This window comes from Colossoma macropomum, unplaced genomic scaffold (genome assembly GCF_904425465.1).
Source record: "Colossoma macropomum unplaced genomic scaffold, Colossoma_macropomum, whole genome shotgun sequence".
NCBI classification, from domain to species: Eukaryota; Metazoa; Chordata; class Actinopteri; order Characiformes; family Serrasalmidae; genus Colossoma; species Colossoma macropomum.
Genome location: NW_023494804.1, coordinates 16,144,963 through 16,167,261, shown reverse-complemented (window position 1 = coordinate 16,167,261; position 22,299 = coordinate 16,144,963). Strand labels below are relative to the sequence as shown.

At 38.3% G+C, this 22,299-nt stretch overlaps 1 protein-coding gene across 7 annotated transcripts in view; it reads left to right on the top strand.

Annotated features, from left to right (window-relative positions):
• The window catches only part of dmtn (dematin actin binding protein), a 39,606-nt gene that overhangs the window by 803 nt on the left and 16,504 nt on the right, over nucleotides 1–22,299 (top strand). For 2 of the 7 annotated variants that reach the window (XM_036594853.1, XM_036594846.1), the window contains exons 1-4: nucleotides 5,070–5,186; nucleotides 17,909–17,978; nucleotides 19,198–19,260; nucleotides 19,436–19,591. In XM_036594853.1, the coding sequence (XP_036450746.1) occupies nucleotides 17,970–17,978; nucleotides 19,198–19,260; nucleotides 19,436–19,591 (228 nt within the window). In that variant the 5' untranslated portion in view covers nucleotides 5,070–5,186; nucleotides 17,909–17,969. Of the gene's footprint in view, nucleotides 1–5,069; nucleotides 5,191–17,908; nucleotides 17,979–19,197; nucleotides 19,261–19,435; nucleotides 19,592–22,299 lie in introns of those variants that run through there. The other 5 variants (XM_036594847.1, XM_036594848.1, XM_036594852.1 and 2 more) reach the window with 5 other exon arrangements.

Here is a 22,299-nt window from a genome sequence, read left to right as displayed (position 1 = left end):
AGGGTTCTGCTGTCGTCACTTGACATTGGAACAGTAGAAGAACCCTTTTGGTTCCCTCTAGAACCATATACAACGTATTCTCAACCCATATCAATCGGAGGAACCATTTTACCATGAACCAAAGAGCCATTTGAGCATGCAGATTGTTCTATATAGAACTCATGGTTCGTGGTTGTAAACCACTGCCTTTACTAAAGAACCCTTGAATCTTAATCTAGCTCACTTGCATTTGTTTATTTGTGTTTGTTGTTTATGGTTGTGTTCAGTGTTTATTTTCTGTACACCCTTATAAAAGATGGTTCTTCAACAGCAGTGGTTCTATTTAGAACCACAAGTTCTGTTTAGAACCATTTTAATGTTTGAATGGTTCTTTTTGCCTTCAGAGGAATTGAGAACATGTTGTGTATGGTTCCATACAGCACCCAAAAGGGTTCTGCTGTTCTTACTTGACATTGTGACAGTAGCAGAACCCTTGTTGGTGCTGTATCTATCCATTGTCAAAAAGGTTCACTCTAGAACCATATACAACAATCCTCCATCAGTCTGAAGAACCATTTCACCATGAACCATGCATCATTTAAGTCATTTAAGCATGCAAATGGTTCTATATAGAACTCGTGGTTTTAAACAGAACCACTGCCTTTACTAAAGAACCCTTGAATCTTAATCTAGCCTGTGTGCGTTTATTTATTTGTGTTTTATATTTATGATTGTGTTTAGTGCTTATTTTGTGCACCATTAAATAGATGGTTCTTCAAAACCAATGGTTCTGTTTAGTACCACGAGTTCTGTATAGAACCATTTGCATGCTTAAATGTTTCTTGGTGAAATGGTTCTTCAGATTGATGGAGAATGTGTTGTATATGATTCTATATAGCACCAAAAGGTTCTGCTCTTGTTACCTGACATTAGAACAGTAGGAGAACCCTTTTGGTTCCCTATACAATCTGTTCTCAACCCATATCAATCTGAGGAAACATTTTACCATGAACCAAAGAGCCATTTGAGCATGCAAATGGTTCTATATAGAACTCATGGTTCTAAACAGAACCACTGCCTTTACTAAGGAACCCTTGAATCTTAATCTAGCTCACTTGCGTTTGTTGTTTTTGGTTGTTTTCAGTGTTTATTTATTTTCTGTACACCCTTAAAAAAGCTGGTCCTTCAAAAGCAGTGGTTCTATTTAGCATCACAAGTTCTGTATAGAACCATTTGAATGCTTGAATGGTTCTTTGGTTCTTCACATGGATGGAAAACGTGTTGTGTATGGTTCTGTACAGCCCCCAAAAGGGTTCTGCTGTTACTTGACGTTGAACCATTTTGAATCATATACAACCTGTTCTCAACCCATATCTATTTAAAGAACCATTTCACCATCAACCAGAGCCATGTAAGCATGCAAATGGTTCTACATAGAACTTGTAGTTCTAAACAGAACCACTGCCTTTACTAAAGAACTCTAAAGAACCATCTTTTTTAAGTGGGATGCAGCGTACAGGCCACCATGATTGCTGATATCATAATAACTGGGCTGTGCTGTTAAAGCTCTCAGGTCTAAACGGGCTGTTTGGTGTGCAGAGCTGCGCAGCTGTGCTTTCCTGCCATAAGCAGCAGGAAATGTTGAGGAATGTGTTGGTGCTGATGGAGTCTTCGTTATTCTTGCAGACGTTGTTACTTATGTCTTGTCCTGTTTGTGTTTGCGCTCTCGGTCGGCCACATAGGCTAAGCCTGCTAGCCTTTATCAGATGTGGCTATTAATCAGGTGCATTCCGCTGCTGTTGGAACAAAACCTCCAAAAATCTCCAAAATGGTAACTTTACAGGAGGAGAAGGAGAAATTAACTTTACTTTTAATGTAAGTCAGTGGAACCAGACATCTTTCCAAGTAATTTTGTGCTGTTTCTTTTGGTCCATTCATCATGAAATTTACACGCAATGTAAAGGGAAACAGGCGTTTTCAAATTCTATCAAAAACGAAAAACGGCAGCGATTTAAATGAATACAGTTCCATAGTAGATACTGAATAATTCATAGTAGATGCTGAATAATTCACATAGTAGATGCTGAATAATTCATAATAGTATGATATTCTATAGATGCTGAATAATTCATAGTAGATACTGAATAATTCATAGTAGATGCTGAATAATTCATAGTAGATGCTGAATAATGCATAGTAAATACTGAATAATTCATAGTAGATGCTGAATAATTCATAGTAGATATTAAATAATTCATTGTGAATACTGAATAATTCAAAGTAGACATTGAATAAATTATAGTAGTTACTGTATAATTTGTAGTAATTATTAAATAATTAATAGTCAGTATTGAATAATTAGTAGCACCCTTTAAATAATGTCTTTAGATAAATAACTGACTAATAAGCCAGAAGTAGTTGATGTGTTTAGTGCTTTTAACCCTGTTTTTTGTATTTAGTCATACGATTATATGCAATTTATATGTAAATTATGTCACAGTACACTGTTCTGGGTGTATTGATATCATCAGTGTCCAGCTGCATGTTTGATCACAGGGAGATGATAATTAGTCCTGTTTAATTAGATTTAGTGCAGTGTATTATATTCTGAACAGAAATTATTTTGAGAGTGATTTATCAAAATGTAACCCATATCAAGTACTGTGGAAATGTCTTAAAGTATCGTGATGCTGTGTTTTTGCCGTATCGTCCGCCCCTGCCTGTCTCTGGTACGGCTGTGTGTGAGTGGCTGTTGGACAGAGCTGGACTGCATTAGTGATTTAATCGATGGAACGTTAAACTGATTGGGCAAATCCATTAGTCCGATGGTCTGAGCAGGTCTTAATGGTGAATGCAGTTGTCACTGTGAGACCGCCGGACAACGTCAGCCTCCGGCCTCAGTGTGTGCATGAGGCTTGAGCGTACAGGAAGGAGCAGAGTGTGATATGAGATAAGGAGGACTGTTTAGAGCACAAGGACAGCGGGAAGACTGAGCTCTGAGCACGAGGACAGCGGGAAGACTGAGCTCTGAGTGGGGGTGGGGGGTTGAACGGGGTAGTAATACACATACAGCACTGTGCGAAAGTCAGAGACCACCCTTTACTTATGTAATTTCCACTCAAAATTACACTTAAATACAAGGTATTCAGGAAAAAAGCAGAAAATTACACAGAAGCCTCAACAACTAAATCTGCTATCAGCTGTTTGAGTGTTCAGTGAGTCACTCTTTACTTTTATTACAGCTTCCATTCTTCTCTGGAGACTCACTTTCAGTTTCTCACAGAAATCTGCAGACACGCCTCCAAAGTTCAGTCTTAGAAGTTGGGTACTCTTTTTCTGAAGTAATCAAACACATTCAGTGATGTTGAGGTCTGGACTCTGGGGTGGTCAGTCCATTGTTCAGCTTCTTTGTTTGATGTGTCTGTCTCCTTTTCTCAGTGAGGCTTCTTGACAGCAACACATCCTTTCAGACCCATAGCGCTGAGTTGTCTTCTCACAGTGGAAGGATGGACAGAAACACCTGTGGATGTTTTCAGATCTGAAGCAGCTTGATTTTCTCCTCTCTCTCAAAGATGAAAGCTTTAAGTGTTGTTTGTCTGATGGGGACAGTTTTTGGTGTCTAACAGGTCTTCCAGGTGGTTGTTAGGAAGCACATTTGCTCTGTAGCTTTTAATCATTTCAGTTTTGGAAAAAAATCCTGTTTTTTGACTTTACCTTCCTCCTCCTTTATGCAAGTGAATTATTTTATATCTAATCTCCACAGAAATATCTCTTGAAAATGAAGAACATGTACTTATTGGACATTTCAAGTGCAAATCAAATAAATGAAGTGTGGACTTTTTCACAGTACTGTATGTATAAAAATGGCCTGTATAGACATCAGTTATACACATACAATACGTTTTTTGATATCTGAGTGAATCGCAGAAACAGTGTGTACCACTTTCTTTAAAAAAGGTGGTTCTTCAACCCATTTGAAGGGTTCAGAACCCTTTGCGTAATTAAAATGTTCTTTGTGTGGGGAAATGGTTCGTCACGTTAATGGAAATTGTGCTGTAGATGGTTCTGTATAGAACCCCATGCAGTTAGCACCATGCTAAATGGTGGTATAAGCTTCCATTACTTGTTAGCTACATTAGCCTCATAGCTCTACTAAAGAAGCAAAATTGTGACCCCTAACATGCCGTGGCTGATCAACTACGTGTGTGGTAAAGGAGGGAACATTGGAGGAATCTGAAGTTGTGGCTGAACTATCGCTTTAAGGTTATTCACTCATACAGAAAGACATAAAACCCCCACAAAGGCAGGAATATACAGCCCTGATGTGTGCTGTGTGTGTTTTGAAGTGCTGAAGGTTCTCTCTGTGGGGAAAACTGCAGTAAAGTCATTGTTCTGATGATAAAAGCCCTGAAAGATTTCAAAGCAGGTTCTCAGCAGTAGGGGGGGATTTGTGTGTTTACAGAGGCGCTCCGGTGGGCTGTGCGGATTCTGATAGAGACAGCGATAAAGACGTCTAGAGCAGCGCTCTTTAGCATGTTTTTCTTCTTCTAACACGGCGCATTAAGCCACAGGTGTGAGACTTACCTGATCAGCTGCATCACAGATAGGACTCTTTATTCTCTGAGTATACATATGTATTATATTATATCATATTATATTATATTACATTTTCAGTGTGTGAATGAGAGTTTAGAAGTGTGTATCTGTGTTTGGTATTTAATAAAAGGGTAAAACCATTGCGCCCTTAAGACTAACAGAAACTAAGCTGAATCAAAAAACTAAAATGAAAAACCAAATTTCCAAACTACAATATAAAAACCCTGATATGGATTATAATAAAGTTCTTGACCTTGTTGTTGAGAAGCGTGCAGTGCTCTGGAGTCTCCAGTGTTGGTCCCAAAGGATCAAACGGGGCATCGCCACGGTGATGCCTCCAGCATCCCAGGGCCTGGAGAATTCTAACCAATTGAAATGGAGTGGAGCGTTGCCCGGGCGACGGAGCGACGGGCCTGATTGGGCGTTGGCTGATCTCGCTCTTGCTGTGCTGAGATAAGTGCATTTCAGTTTGGGTGGAGAGAGAGAGAGGGGGGGTGGGGTCAGAGAGAGAGAGGGAGAGAGAGAGAGAGAGAGAGGAGCAGAGGAGAAGATGGCAGGAAGTGTGAAGCTGTAGGATTTCCCCTTCAGAGCAGCGTGGAAACCTGGCCTGAGTGGGTTTGTTTTGGCTTTATTTCCTTTCTTACTGATTTCTCTCCTCCGGCTTTGACGGCCGTCTTCACGTGCAATCATGGGCTGTTTTTCTGGTTGAAATTGATAGCAGTGGAGCACATGAAGCGGCAGCGTGCAGCTTAAACTAAAAAAAATAGCTGATAAAAATTTAAATATGTGATAGTTTTAATGTTTTATGTTATGAGGTCACTTTTACAGACACTTAAGGCAGCTTTAAGAAAGAAACTTTATACTGTAAGCTTATTAATCAGTTACTAATCATAAGGTTTATTATTCATTATAAATATACTTATTGCTAATTATATAATATATGCAAAAACAATATCTATTACAAATTATTTTACGGCTACTAAAATGTTCAGCAACTAGTAAGAATTATTTAGTGTCTTCTCTAAATTATTCAGTATCCTTTATGAATAGGGGTGGGCAATATGGCGATATTTATCTTTAATGTGATAAATTTTGCATATTGTGAATTTCGTCAGTACATAAAAAACACTGAGCTACTGCGTGTTTTATTACACAGAGAGCATAAATAGTCCTGTTTAGTTGCAGGGATTGAAATGTTGAATAAAAGGTATTACATAATCATGATATTTATTGTTTCTGACAGCATTTTTACATGTTGCACTGCTGAGACTTTTCATCTGTTATATCTTATCGAACTTAACTTTTCCACTTATCAAAACCTAATTTTGTGGTATGTATTCAGTGTACTCAGTATCTGCTATGAAATAGTCATTATCTACTATGAAATATTAAGTATCTACTATGAATTATTCAGTAACTACTATGAATTATTCAGTATCTACTATGAATTATTCAGTACCTACTATGAAATATTAAGTATTCACTATAAACATTATTAGTAACTACGATGAATTATTCAGTATCTGCTAGAAATTATTCTGAATCAACTATGAATTATTCAATATCTTTTTATGAAACTGACATGTAAGTTCTGTAGTTGTGAGATTGAGGAACTGATGCGTGGTCCCTCGTACAGGCCCTTACAGTGTAAAGGGTTAAATGTGGCTGTTTTTCTACTTGCCCCTTGCTATAGAAAACCAGAGATAATTCCGTTAGTGTAGTTGTGGGTTGGGCCGTGTGCTTTTGGTTTGGTTTCTGCTTCCCAGAACGTGTTTTATGTGAGAGCACTGAGTGGCAGGAAGCCCGTGTGTTTGCCTCATTGCTGCTGTAATGACGTTTTTACTCCTGCGCTGCTTACTCATGCACACTTACACCCAGAGACTGGACGATATGAAAATCACCTCATCACTTACAACAGTGATAAAGTATGTAAACTTTAGAAAGCTCGCTTTCATTTTGCTGTATTTTCAAACATAATTTAGATAAACATAACACAGTTATTGTTCATTAGTAGAGCTGTTTGGTTTCACTGAAAACATTGTAAAAAAGACACTAATCTTACTCGATTATTGGAATCATTTTAATTTAACAGCCTGATTATGAAGTTGTTTAAAACATATCATTTAAACTGGTGACTGTTCCAGCCCTACGAACACTCCAGCGTCTCAGGCTGCAGTCTGAAAGGAGAATTCCAGTGATTTTTCAAAATTTCTGCATGATTCAGTGGTTAAAATGAGTCATTCAGAGTGGTTTGGTATGAAATGGTTCAGATGACTTTACAGTGGTGGTGATAGGAACCAGGGGTCACCATGACTACAACACAAATATAGACATTTTATTTATTATCCAAAACCACCTGTGAACCTACACGTGTCTTCTGAGTTTTATGTGGAATGTGATTGATGGAAAATAGTGGAAAACCTGTAATAATCAGTTTCCTTTGTCGTACAATGCCCTGTATGTACCTCACCACAGTGAGAGCACTGTAAAATGTATACATTTAGTCCAAAATCTTCTCAGAACGATCGAAAAACAGTGTCTCAGACATCAAGCAGTGTGCCACATGGTGGCCTTAATGACCCTGTCAACATGGTTTTAAATGTTTACATTTTGTTCAATTATGCCACAGAAAAAGCATTATCTGGTGTTATATTCAAGAAATATGTATAAATTAATATAATTTAAAGGTGCAGTAAGTGATTCCGGAGAATGTTGATGTTTGAACTCAACAGCTAAACAAACACACCCCTCCCCTCAGTACTCCTTCAGAAGCTCTGCCCCCAAATTCATGGACGCACATTGCCAAGGCGAACGACACTGAGCTAGCAAACTTGTTTTTTTTGAGATCTTCTTGGCTATAAAACCTTCACAAATGTTGTACAAACAAATACCATGATATAACGTTACAGTGAACAACCACACAGCAAGTAATGTATCAAATGTTAGCTAGACTGTGGGTTAGCAAACTGTCGCTGCAATTGCTGCTGCAAAGCTAACACAAATATTAGCAATTAGCAAAACAATACTGACCTATTGATTCTGTAAAACAGCAAAAATAAGTTAATGTTGCCACCTGTCCAGCAGAGAACAACTTCCTCATCCCTTTTCATACCTTTCAACTCCCATTCCACCTTAAATAGTGTGCCATTTAAGATTTTTAATCTTAAGATTTTTTTTTACTTTCTAAACCGCATCATATCGCTGCTCTGCTGACCAGCACGGCTTTTTAGTCCACGGCCTTATGTAGGAGTGGATCCATTAGGGAGGGCCTGAAACACGAGCCCATCCATTTTAGTCGGAGCAGATACAGATCAGCTGTGTTCTAGAGCTGCACCGTGTATTATTTGTTTAAATGATGTGGTGATATTTAGGGTGGATTTAGTTTTTCTAGTGTTTTTGAATCAGTTACAGCTCTTGGCCCCTGAGTGGCCCCACCGACTACACTGCAAAAATGTACATCTTATCTAGTAAAATCATCTTAGATCTAGTTGACGTATAATAATTCTCACTTTGAGATCGCTGAAAGAATATTATGAGATAATTCAACTTATTTCATTTTACTTAAGTAATTTTATTTAGTATAATGATCTCACTATATTGGCGGATGATGTTTTCTTGTTTTAAAAATATGCTTGAAACAAGCAAAATTATCTGCCAGTATTGTGAAATAATTTGACACAGTGTAAAGCAAAGTAATGAGTAGTGAGATTACTTTTTCCAAGAAGTAATAAGTAATTTAATTAGTGCACTTTAAGAGATTTATCTGTTTTGAGTAATTACTCCAAGTTTTTGGAAGTGAAACCGAAAACTTCTTGCTTTTCTCATTCTTTTTGCGTTTCCCTGCACTTGGATAACATTTGTTTTATTTTCTCTCAACTCCCAAAAATTACATTGAAGAACATCCATAATAGAGATTATCATTCTGTTATAATCATGACTGAAGATTGTGTAGGATCAGAATTAAGATTCTTTTTTTTGGTTATATGTTTTTAATGCACTGCAAGGCATATCACGACAGTGATATACACTAGAATTTTCTGTTTTATTGCTAAAATGTGTCATGATCTCCTGCCAGCCCAGGGTTGTCTGGTATGTCTGAAGCTCCTCTGTGGCGGTTGCTGTTCAGCTCGCTCTGAGGCGCAGTGACAGGCTGTGAGACGGTTTAATTCTCTCTCTGAAGTGAAGCTCTTTGAGGTGATGTGCAGAAATATAATCCCACCGAACAGCTCATGTCCTTGTCTCACTCTCACCTCAAGAGAATATCGCCTTAAAGCAATGGATCAGCCACAAATCACTGATGTCTGAAATTTGCTTCTTTAGTTTTGCTGCTGAAGCTAATTAGAGAAACGTAAGAAGCACGACTGAAAACAACAGTAGCAGCCATCCTGAATTTTGTCCATCTTTGTGTCCATGTTTATAGATAACAGTGAGTCATACGGTGTCAGAAACCACATAATCAAGTCTATTAGAGATTCTGAACTGACTGAGGCTGATAATTTACCCTCTACATTTGCTTTTTTCCAGTAGTAAATACGTTAACATAACCTGTAGATGTGTATTCCATTTAACCACCAGCACTACTTCTATAAGTACATTAGCCTTGTAGCTCTGGAGCCGTATTACAGACACTTCCTGTCTTTTTGTCCTAAGTTAAGATCCGACACATCAAGATAAGTTTTTTCACAAATTCGTATTACAGAAGCGAATCTGATCTTAATTTAGAAATCTTATCTTACAGAATCATCTCAAGTTATGAAATCTTAACCTGCTAAGTCAAAGTCAACAATTGACTGTAATGTCTGTTGCCTAGCACCGACGATCCACTCAGCTGAGACGTAAACACGTAACCAAAATAATGTTAAAAATGTAAGTTACTGCTGCTGTTACTGTGTGATAAACGCAGAGTTAGAAAAGAAAAACGTCTCACAGTGAAAGTAGTGTTTTACAGTATAAATAAATGTAGCGTCAGTATGCTAGTAGTGAACTATGCTGCAGACACAGATGCCTAAAAACGATAGAAACGGACCCTTAAACAGAAGTTAGGACTCTGTTGGGGTTTATCCTAAAGTTAGGACGGTATTTAGGAGATTTAGTCTAGTTAGTCTAGTCAGGATGTTTGTGTGATACTGTTTTCTTATCTGGAGTTAATGATGAGATTATGTAGGTAGGAACTGTTGTTCTGTAAAAGCTGCTGTCCTAAATTCAGTCTGTACTGAAGTCATCACGGAGACTAAACAGATCAGATTTCACAGTGAAGATGTCTCTGTAATTCAGCCTCTGGAGCTGAAACTGAAAAACAAAATGTCAGACACCAAACATGTCTGGGCTGACTAATATTTGGAGGGCAAAACTGGGTAAATTTGGTGAACTACCACTTTAACAGGCAGCAGTAATTCACGTCCCCGTGGAAGAACATATCAAATACTTAATCAAGATTTAAAGATTTCATTCTGCAACAGCGTCTGCGCTAAATCACACCTCGTCCCATAGGGCCCATCTAAAGGGGGGCTTCCTAAATTGAACTTGAATTGCGGAGAGTCTGATGCAGATGGGTCCTCTTGACGCTAACAGAGCACCATTTGGTCTTTGTTGGTGGTGATAAATCATGTGAGTAGAGTGGCGTGGAGGTTAACGTGCGCGTCAGTGTTCAGTGAGATGCCCTTCATGCCTCAGTGAGCATGACCTGAGTCGGACCTCCACCTAGTTAACCGACTGGGTTGCACCCCACTGACTCTGGATAGGATTAGAAGAGAGACTGCTGAAGGAATTTGTGAGGAAAACAGCAGAGACAGTGTTGATACTGAACAGAGCTGCATGATATGGACTAAATATCATATTGATGATTATACTGCTGCATATTGCTACTGCGATACGCACTGAAATATATTAATCACACAACAATATGACAGTTTGGAGAGAGTCTGTATTTACACGCTGCAAAAGGTGATATGTTGGCAAGTTAAATGATCTTAAATCTATTCAATACATCTAATAATATCTAATCTCAGCATGAAAGATATTAGGTATAAATAGATTTAAGATCATTTCACTTGCAAAGATATCATCTTTTGCAATGCAGTGGCTGGTGAGCCATTCTAGCCTTTTGGGGGGCCTAAGCAGGATTTTTTGGGTCCTATCTCACTAAGGTACTGTAGAATTAAATGCTAATCTCACTGACTACCACAAGCTGTCTAGGTTGTATACATTTATAACTGGCTAATGTGTGAATTGCAGATGATTGGGTGCTGGTTTAGGGTTCTAATACTGTTTAACTTATAAGTAATGTTCTCAGCATTCTCGATCCAGGGCTCAGCACGCAGTACTTCTTGCTCACCCTGCTAACTGTAAGCTTAGTTCGATCTAACCCAGGTGGCAGTGGTGACAGCATTGCTCTTTATCATTACCACAAGATGTCTCTCATGTTACAAAGCATGCAGTGGCCAACTGTATACTGTATGCACTAATATTTTATTTTTTAATTCAAGTTCTGTAATGTAAAGATTTAGTAAAAATTTGAAACGTTTGACGTGACCCCCATGTTTAAGTCTCACGACAAGCCGCAGCTTATGTCACTTACTAGGTAGGGGGTCATGCTTCAACATGCTCACTGAGCATAACACTTAAACCTGCACAATGTTACCTTTTTTTTTAAAATTGAAACAAGTGTCATTACTGAGTGAGGAGAATAAAAACAGGCTAAAATATGGTGAGCGTGAGCCGGTGCGAGTCACCCTCTACACTAATAATCATTCAAGTCAGAGGCGTCAAGTTTTTCACACCATGTCATACGTCTTTACGTATTAACATCACATGCACAGATTCAAAAAGAAGATCCGGCCCGATGTTTAGGCCTCAGATTATCTCAGTGTCAACATTATACTGATGAAGATGTGATGACAACAGTAGATAATTCCCTCACATCCTCAGAAGACGCGTCCTTCACTACATTTAGACTGAGTACTCTTTGGATTCTCTTTCAGTCAGCAGATTCATCCAGTCGGGGAAGGGGGCCAAAGCACATCCCACGCTACAGAATGTTCTTTTGCACGTTGAGTGCAATTACACATTTTGACCAGAGTCAACCAAATCCCCAAAATCCCCAAGTCATACACAGTGCAGCTTTAAACTCATTTTACAGGCTTCCACGTGTCATAAAAAGGCATGGCTTCACCAGTACATAATAAGCTTTAGAAACACTGTTTTACTCCCTTGAGCCAATTGCTACATTTTTATTTTTATAATAACAAGAGTCGACAGTCACAGAATCAGCTCCAACCCTCTGAAGAGTCAGGAGTCAAGAGTCGACTCTGCCTCCCAGATGTGTCGGAGTTGAAGAAGCGAGTATTTGACCCCGTTCACACCCTGTCATTTTGTTCATTCTTCATGACTGTCAGGATTGTATCTATATAGAGATTATCCACATAAAAATGCAAGTGTAAGTGCAGCCATTTAAAACAGGTTTAGGAGGCCTGAGATGCATTTTACCCAGATTGTACACAAGTGTAAATGCATCCGTCTTTCTGAGCCATACTCAACTGACCCTCCTAGTACTGTGACTCCTCCCCCCGCTGTTCTGCATATGGAGAGACTCCGCCCACTTCACTGCCTCCACTAAATGGAGGCATCGCTGCTCTTTTAGTTCAGCTGTGATTTAGTCCTCTAAGTTTAATTCAGTAGCTATGATCCACCTGAGCTAGTTAAAATAATACAGTATATTATGATGCAGTGACTAATACAGGAGGCTAATTATTAAACAGTTGTCTTCCTGTAAGCACTGATGTAAAACTGGTGTAAGAAAATGTGTGAGGCTGTGACAAAATGTGACCATCATCTTTTTTGAATACAACAGGAAAAATTAGGGAAAACACAAGCAATTCGTTGTTGTATAAGTGCCAGTTTGCATGTACTGGTGCAGCAGTTACATTCGGCGCCTAAGGCAGAATTTAAGGTGGAACGGGAAAATTAGAACGAGAAGGTGGCGAATGAGAAGCGACTTCAGCCTCGTAAAACAGCCAGACGCTGAGACATTTTACAAGAAACTCTTCTAATTTTGAAGAAAAGTTTTCTGGCGGAGATGGGAGGAAAGCGGCTGTAAAGCTTAAAGCAGAGCGAAGTAAATCTGCGCTCTCGTTTATATTTTTAGCCCATACTAGGACAGCAATACATACTGAAACATACTGGACATTAAATGTTGTGACTCCCGAGGTGGTTTGGACAAAATGTCTCTTCTTATCATTTGTGTTGTGACTCCTGATCTAACCTGGCTTTAATGCAGAGGGAGCTGGTCGGATTTCTTTCTCATCCTTTTGTGTTTTTGTTATGTGCCGCCACAGACTGTCCGGGCGCTGCACTTTCCCACTTCCAGTTCCGATTTTTTGCGTTCGGTCAACATTACGTTATAAATTAAATATTTAGAAAATCGATTTTTGACATTTGTGAATCGATTCAGAATCGTTCACGTCTGCATCGCGATGCGTCTAAGAATTGAGTTTTTCCCGCGCCCCTAGTAATGACTGTGTTGTGTTTTGGGCTGCAGTATGCCTTGAAGATCATGGGCGTATTTGGTGATTTTAGGGCTCGAGGGTAAAGGAGGATTGGGACCTCTGGATGCCCGTTTTAAAACAGGCTACCCTGCAAAAAGTGATACCTTGGCAAGTGAAATCATCTTAAATCTACTCAATATATCCAATATTTCTCATTTTGAGATTGCTGTGAGAATATTATGTACTTAGTACTGTAGTAATGAGTAACTCCAGCAGTGGAGCTATTCACACTTAACATTCACACTGGTGTTATGTCTGGTCTGCTAGGAGTGAAGCAATAAACGTTTGTTTCATTTTGCTTTTTGCGTTTTTCTGCTGCACTTGGATGAGTTTATTAGATTTTCCTTCAACACACAGAAATTCACACTGAAAAAGCTCCTCTTCATAACAAAGATTATTGCTTAATTGCCTCAACAACATGGAATAGTCTGTTATAATTATGACCGCAGGGTTGAGGTGAGACTGCATTGAAATTCAGCAAATGAAAAGAATTGCAATTAACAGCTACTTTCATGTTTTGCCATTTTGGGTTTGGCCCTCTCTTTTTTTATACAAGCTCATGCAAAAAAGGTCATGGGCAAAACATTACTATATATATATATATATATATATATATATATATATATATATATATATATATATATATATAGATAGATAGATAGATAGATAGACAGATATATATATATCTTCATTTTTGTCAGTTGTCATTTTTCTACATTATTATCTGGTTTCCTCTCACAGTGCAAAGACATGCAGTCAGGTCAACTGGAGATACTAAATTGCCCCTGGGTGTGGATGTGTGTGTAAATGTGTGTGTCTGTGTGTCTGCCCTGGCAACCTATCCAGGGTGTTTACTGCCTTCCCTCCAATGACTGCTGGGATAGACAGCTCCTCCAGTGACCCAGAAGGATAAGCGTCTTAGAAAATGTGTGTGCGTGTGTGTGTGTGTGCGTGTGTGTTTGCGTGTGTGTGTGTGTGTGCGTGTGTTTGAAAATGGCAGTTGCCCTTTACACTTTGTGAAAATGTAAAGATGAATTGACCAATAGAAATGCTCCAAAATCACTTGGAATAAAACCTCTTTCTATTGACTTATTAGATATTAAGATCATTTTTGCCTTCACCTTTAAGATTAATATTTTGGAAATACGTTTTTCTATGAATAGTGAACACATTTGGAACAGGTAATTTAAGGTTATTTACCTTTGCCTTGTGTAAAGGCTGCCCTTAGATAACTCGGGCTGGATGCTGGAATATTTACAGGAATATCCGGAGTAGTTTGTAATCCAGGTTTCTTTGCCATACTGAAGAAATTCATGTTGGACACATAATTCATACTATTCACTACTTTTGGGTACAATCAGTATGTAGGTAGTGTGTAATAGGCTATTTCCAACACAGCCAATGACCGAAACTAGCCATCTGGATGCAGCCTATCAGAAAAAGTGGGTGGGGATTATACTGTGGACACACCCACACTCCAGTGACTGGGCCTTTTTTCTAAAATGCTCATCAATTCTAGGAATTGTGATTTTATGGATTTGTTATTGAAAATTGAATCGAATGACCTCAGAATCAGATATTGTATCGGAACTGAAAATATGTGCACCGTGACGGACATTCAGCTGCAGCTTGTTTTGAGAAAGTTTTCATGCTGTGCGAATGTTGTGAGTGTGAATGGCCTCCATTCTGTTTGTGAATGGAAAACTGTAAGAGCGAGTGTCTGAGCGTCACATGGCGTACAAACAAAAACCATCCGATTAGCCACTAGCACAACCCGATAAAAAGGCCAGAGTCTGGAACCAAACAGCTGCTTTTTTTTGCAGATAAAACATCTTTGTCTTCCTTCATGTGGAAGGAAATGAGTTCAGAAAGCCTTTAGGCTCTCAAACCTACTCAGAGTCTGTTTGTTAGGCCAGAGAAAATGTGCTTGAGTCATAAAATATTCACTACATCCTCACACAAAACCCAAATAATGAGTTACAGCTAATTAGCCCTCAGAATGTTAAAGCAGTAGGTTGGTTTCTCCGGGCAGTCTGCTGGTCCTCCATTCTCTCTTCAGGCTCTGGATTTTGGATTCTGGGCTGAATCATAAATTATGGAGAGTTTTTCTTGGTTGAATGGTTAACAGTTACTCGTGCTTGCTGAACAGCACAGTCCGAATCAGGATCACTTCACTGGCTGAGTGAACCTGCATGTGAAGGAGTTTCGAATGTAATGGACAATACAGAATATAAACAGAGTATAAACAGTAAACATTGCATACAAATAAACACATTCCAACAATGTGGCTATACAATTAGTGTTACTTGATTGCTTTGCTTTAATTTTGTATTTTTCTATTTCATTTTATATGCTTAATTTTATATATATTTTATTTCTATTTCATTTTATATTATAATTACATTGTTAATTCTCTTCTTGTTACTTCTTTTCTTGAGTGCCTTGCTTTTCTTGAGAGCAAACCACTCAAGAAAAGAAGTAACAAGAAGAGAATTAACAAAGTAATTAACTTAACAAGGTTACAGTGTTACTAATTATTATTAATGTTACTTGATATTATTATATTATGTTGTTATGTTATTATGTTAATTAAAATGAACAATACAACATAATTATAAATAAAAACGCAAAAAAAAAGTCTTTACACTGTAAGGATATTTTACCTGAATTGCACATAGAATATTGCACATGGATTATTGATTATATTACACGTGGGAATTGTGATGAATTAACAATATGAACATTATAAATACAAAAGTAAAAAGTCTGTACACTATATAGATATTCTACATGTATTGCACATGGAGTATTAATTATATTGCACATAGGAAATAGTGATGAATTCACACTTTGTGTTGTAGGTGTGTGAGGTCTAATGGGGGGTTGAGGAGGGTTCTACTAGGAGCAGTGCTGGTTGTACAGTGTAACAGCAGCAGGAAGAAAGGACCTGCGATAGCGCTCTTTCACACACTTGGGGTGAAGCAGCCTGTCACTGAAGGAGCTGCCCAGTGCTGCCAGAGTCTCATGCATGGGGTGGGAGCTAAGAAGCAAACTGCCACATAATAACAACATGTATAACATAACAGTAACGATTCTCCTTTATATAAATGAAATATACAGGGTGTTGAACAGCGTGCATATATAATATTTTAATCACTAATATTATATATACTATTTTTATTCAACATTTTACTAAATCCAAATAATCAGCACTAGTTATGCTCTCTCTGTAATAAAATATGCAGTTGGTCAGTGACTCCATCTATCTATTTACATATAAATACATATAAATTCATGTATAAATATGTGTATATGTATATGCATATGTATATGTACATATGTATAAATATATTTATATATAGTCATGTATATGACCAGATATAGAAAAGCAAATTGTGACACAATGACAATATATTAATAATAAATAATATTTCTCTAAATTCTAAATGTACAGGGTGTTAGACAGCGTGCTTATTTGTCTGAGCGTCTGGTCAAGGTGAATCAGACTGAAGGAGACTGACCGTCTCCCCTCCCCCACACTGCGCTACTGATCAGACAGGACGTCCGTCTGTAAGATGAGTCTGCATCTCAATAAAGCCAACCGACAGTCACTGCCCTGCTCTGCTGCTCAGAAATGAGACCGTTAAAGCGACAATTGAGCCTTCAGGATGGCTGCTACCGTTTTTAACTACATAGCATAGAGATCACTGATCAGCTCCACACGGTTTGAGGCAAATGTGTGATGATTTAGGCCTGCACTTAGTACCATGCTAATTTGTGTACATAAGCTTCCATTGCTTCTTAGCTACATTAGCTTCTTAGCTCCAAGGCTGGAACTAAAGAAGCTAGCTTCAGACACCAAACACGTCTTGGCTGGTCAATTACATTTGGTGTACAGTCTTTAAAACGATGATTCTGCAAGGGTTCTTTAGTAAAGAAAATAGTTCTATATAGAACCATGAACACAGTATCACAATATCACTATAAATAAAGAAAAATACCTAAAAAATTGTTTCTTCTTCTGATCTTCAGGAAATTTGGTTGCAGTTGAATATGTGATTTATAGAGCTGATATTTCATAGAGCTGGATAGATTGAGTGAATGTTGAGGGAAGTAAATGTACATTATTTGTAACCTATAATGCATGACTTATGAAAAAGGATGTTTCAGCATGAGACTTTGTACGGATTCACACATTTGTCCAAAAACAATATGATTTTTGAAGTATTTTAGTTATATTCGATTATATTATTAGGTAACGTGTGGTTTTAGTGGGCTGGGACTGTTTTATAAGTGCTGTAGATTTTGTGGGTTTTATTAATGGTCAGTTAATTATCTGAAACATAAATAATTGTGACGGACACTTAACCTGTGTTTAAAATATTGTAATCTTTATGCATATATGCGAACCATTTATATACATATTTATAGCTGGACTTCTGTCTGTACTTTTGTCTGTTATACATTTTGTTATGAGGGGAAAATTTGTATATATTAAATTTTCAGCTGAATTACTGCTTTAAAGTGCACTCGAGGCGAGAGTCCTTTGGGGTGAGTGTGCCATAGTGAATAATAAAGTGAGTCTGATGCTGGGGGGGGTGTGTTGAACAGTGGGGGTGAGCGAGTGGGGGAGTGTAATTAAAGAGATTAGCTCAGTGGGAGTTTCATTGTGTTATTGATATGTGCTGATGCTGTAATCCTGCTGTTCTTTACTTGATTTGCTGAGTATAAACTGCTGTAAATTTAGTAAAAGTGAAAATGAATTTTCTCTGTGTCTGTTCGTAACTCAGATCTGTGTTGGGGTTTTGATCACAGAGCCGTCCAGAGACAGTTTTACAGTGGACAGAGGTCATGCAGAAGGTACGCATGCTGTTTTTGTGTTTTTGTTTAATACATTTATATATTTTGCTGTTGATTCTTGCTCTTTAAATCAGAGGTTCACTTGATAAGCCTCATATCTGTGGATTTTAATTGTGACTTGCATAAATTTCATGTTTTTCTGAAGTGAATGTAATTGCAAGCGATTTCATGAAGGGTGATCTCTACTGATCATATTCATAAGCAAGTAATCGTTCAGTTATTTTGATGATTAATTAAGTCAACAGAAGGTCAAACTGTAAAAGCATTATCATCATGCAGACCATAGCTAATCACTGCCCATTTATAAAGAAGCTAAATTTGAATCAATGAGTAATCATGACAGCACTAATTCAAAAACTGTTTCTTATTGTGTGTGTGTGTGTCTGTGTGTGTGTGTGTGTGTGTGTGTGTGACAAGATCGAAAGACAAAAGACAATGAGTGCAATAAAAGGAAGTGTGTATATACATAAACAAATGCAAATAACTGTGTGTTTTGTTGATTTTCTAAGTGAAAAAAATCTTAAAAACATATTAAAAAAAACCATAAAATATAAAATGTTCCCCAACTTTTGCAAGCCACTGTTTTTTCAGTATGTTCTTCAGTGGTCAGAACCCCCATGGACCCTCACAGAGCAGGTGCTATTTGGGTGGTGGATCATTCTCAGCACTGCAGTGACACTGACGTGGTGGTGGTGTGTTAGTGTGTGTTGTGCTATTATGAGTGGATCAGACACAGCAGTGCTGCTGGAGTTTTCAAACACTGGGTCCACTCTTTGTCCACTCTTTTAGACACCCCTACCTTGTCAGTCCGACAATCGATAGCTCATCTGCTGCTGCACAGTTTGTGTTGGTCATCCTCTAGTCCTTCATCAGTGGTCACAGGACGCTGCCCACAGGACGATGTTGGCTGGATATTTTTGGTTGGTGGACTATTCTCAGTCCAGCAGTGACACTGAGGTGTTTAAAAACTCCAGCAGCACTGCTGTGTCTGATCCACTCAGACCAGCGCAACACACTAACACACCACCACCACATATATATATGTATAAACACACACTACACACTCCTTTCTCTCACTGAGGCAGAGGGGGCGTGTTCAGTTTGTCCATTTTGATGATTTGTCGTCAGATATAGATCTCACTTATTTAGACTGCTATACACTGCTTCTGCTGTAAGAATGACCTTTGACCTTTCTCTGTGACCTTTCTCCCTGTGGCAGGCGGGAACGGCTCCGTCGTCGCGGGGTCCCAGTGCTCCTGGATCTCCGGCAACTTCAATTGTGGTGAGTCGTCATAAACTTCATATCATACAGCAGCGCAGTCGGGACTAAACTTACATCTCCGTCTTTAAACTGAATTCAAAAACACCAGCTGCTCTTTACGCTGTGTGAAGTAGGGGCTGTACAACTTTCGCACGCTCTCTAAACGCTTCACCGCTCGGCTGTTCTTGCCCCGCAGGCCAGGATGGACAATCAGGTGATTGGTTATAAGGACCTGGCAGCCATTCCTAAAGATAAGGCCATCCTGGAGGTGGAGCGACCCGACCTGATGGTGTACGAACCGCATTTCAACATTTCGGCTCTGGACCGCACCGGCCTGTCCAGCAGCAGAGAGGTCAGAGCTTACGCTGTTCACAGATCACAGATTCAGCTGTGCTCAGGAATGCGGGAAGGTGTTTTAAGTTGGGGTGCTGAAATTTTAAGTAGTGTATATGTGACGTGAATGAAGATTTCATTCTAAATTTGTCTTTTTCCATTTGAATATATTTGATACTTTGCATCAAACGTGTCATACTGCACCATAACGAGGCGAGAGACGACCACATATACATAAAACTGACACATCAGAGCGCTGACGCACATCCTCTCTCTGCTCTCTCATTCTGGATGAAATTTATGCAAATGAGCAGATCGGTAACCAATCAGATTATTGATAACTGGCACGGTAACATTATGTCACGCTCAAAGTCACACAGTGAGATTTAACATTGGAAAGTACATCAGATGGGAAATATAATGGTTGATGCAACGTTATTATTATGTTAGATTGTTTTTTAACAGTTTTAAAACAGTATTAGGCTCCAGTAGGGATCAGAACTGGCCTCTATCTCTACATACACTTTTCCTCACCTCAACCTGTGTGTGTTTTAGCGGCACGTCCCCAGTTTGTCTCACTGTAATGAAAATGCAGAGTTAACCAGTGCAGCTACTGCAGATTTTGAAAATATACAAATAAAAATACAAAAATACAAACTTAAAACATATAAAACATATAAAATATAAAACAAGCATACATGAGTCTTTGCTGAGCTCAAATTATTAAAAAGTTCAGATCTCTGCATTATTATTAATGGTTTTAGCAGTTGCAGTCCTGAAAAGAAGAGCTGCAGCAGCCCCTCAGCACCCCCACTTCCTGCATCTCTAGCTGTTCTCATCAAGTTATCGGTCATTTGTTGAGAAGTGCAGACTTGAAAGTGTCTATACAGAATGCAAAATCATATGTAAATGTCATGTTATGTAACTAGCTATGTAATGCTGTAATTTTTATTAATTATACATATATAAATGAAATGTATGCTACTGTTCAAATGTTTGGAATCAGTGTTTTTAATAACACTGATGAAAAATGATTGACTGAACGACTTCACAGGGATTGCATAATCAGTATGAAGCTGTAAAAAGGAATGTAGAAATACTACTGTGTCCCGAATGATGAGCAGAGCTGTAAAAGGCTCTAAAATGACAAGAAATCTGTAGAACACCAAGAATGAAGCTATAATAAAATTGATATCCGGAAAGCTTTGTATTTATAAAAATAAAGATCAAATATTCGGACAGATAACTTGAAAAAAGTTTAATAAAATTTGTTAAACTAAAACTAAACTTTTGAACGCTGGTGTGCTCTTAAATCACAATAACTTTAGACTTCAGTGTGGTAAAGGGAAATTCCACTGATTTTCCAAAGTTTCTGCATAATTAAATAATTTATATGCAAACAAAGTAGTAAAAGAGAAACTTGCTGAGTCAGATGTCTTTACAGTGGTGGTGATAGGAACCAGGGGTCGCCATGACTACAACACAAATATGGACATTTTATTTACTATCCAAAATAACCAGTGAACCTACACGAGTCTTCTGAGTTTTATACGGAATATTGATGATGGTAAAATAGTGGTGAGTTTTCTTTGGGGACTATTTTGCCTGACAAGCATGTACCTCTCTGACCTAAATGGAGTTTAGAAAGTCCATATTTAGAGAGAATATTGTAAAAAACAATGTCTCAGTGACTGAAGAAGGAAAAAACATTAGTAACTTGTAATGCATGTTAACGTAACAAGATTTTTTTTTCTCAGTAAATTTGGAACGTTTCTATCTGTCTGTTCATCATGAAACTTTGATGCAATGTAAAAGGTGACTGCAGTTTTCAAGTGAAATATTTAAAAAACATAAAAATACAGGTGCAAGTTTTTGTGTGACAGCGACGTTATGCAAAAATTCTGAAAAGATGGTGGAATTTCCCTTTACCTGATTAAAATCTATCCGTACATGTGCGCATTGGTCAGAAAAATGGATCAGCATGTGAAATTGGAACTTTCTGTGAGCTTTCCTGTCAGTAGCCGTGTGTAGCTGTAGGCTAATAATCCGTTAATAATCCAATTAATATCTCGGAGTAGAATATGTCCATGTAAAGCAGGGGTGCACAACTCCGGCAATTAACAGATAAATGTAATCAGGTGTGTTGGAGCAGGTAAATCATCAAACTGTGCTGGACACCGGCCCTTCAGGACCGGAGTTATGCACCCCTGATGTAAACACTTCAGTCGGAGTAGACCAGTCTGATTGAGGACATTCCAAATACAATTTCTATCTGATGGAACTAGGTGGTTAATCCTGTAAATAATCCATTAAATAGAAGAATAATATCCATGTAAACGCCTGAATCTGATTACATTGACATTCGGAAGGTTTAAGTACGTTCTGCGCACATACAGACTTTTATAATGCTCAACATGGCAGGAGCAGAAACTGGTCTGCAGAGCAGCTGTTCAGACAAGTATATGAGCAAATAAACAACAGACTTACACAAACTACATCTCAGAATGTTGCAGGACATGACTTCTTCCTCCTGTTCTTTTTTAACCCTCTGTGGTCTGAGGTCATTCTCTCAATTTGTGCGTATCTTCTTAAAACCTCCTTTAAAGGCTCTTCATATAACATGACACTCATATGTTTCATATCAAAATGCTACATTATCTTCATCACTACTTTCCAAAATCACTCTCTGCATGCCATGTCACATGAGTCTCTGATGTGGACTGAATG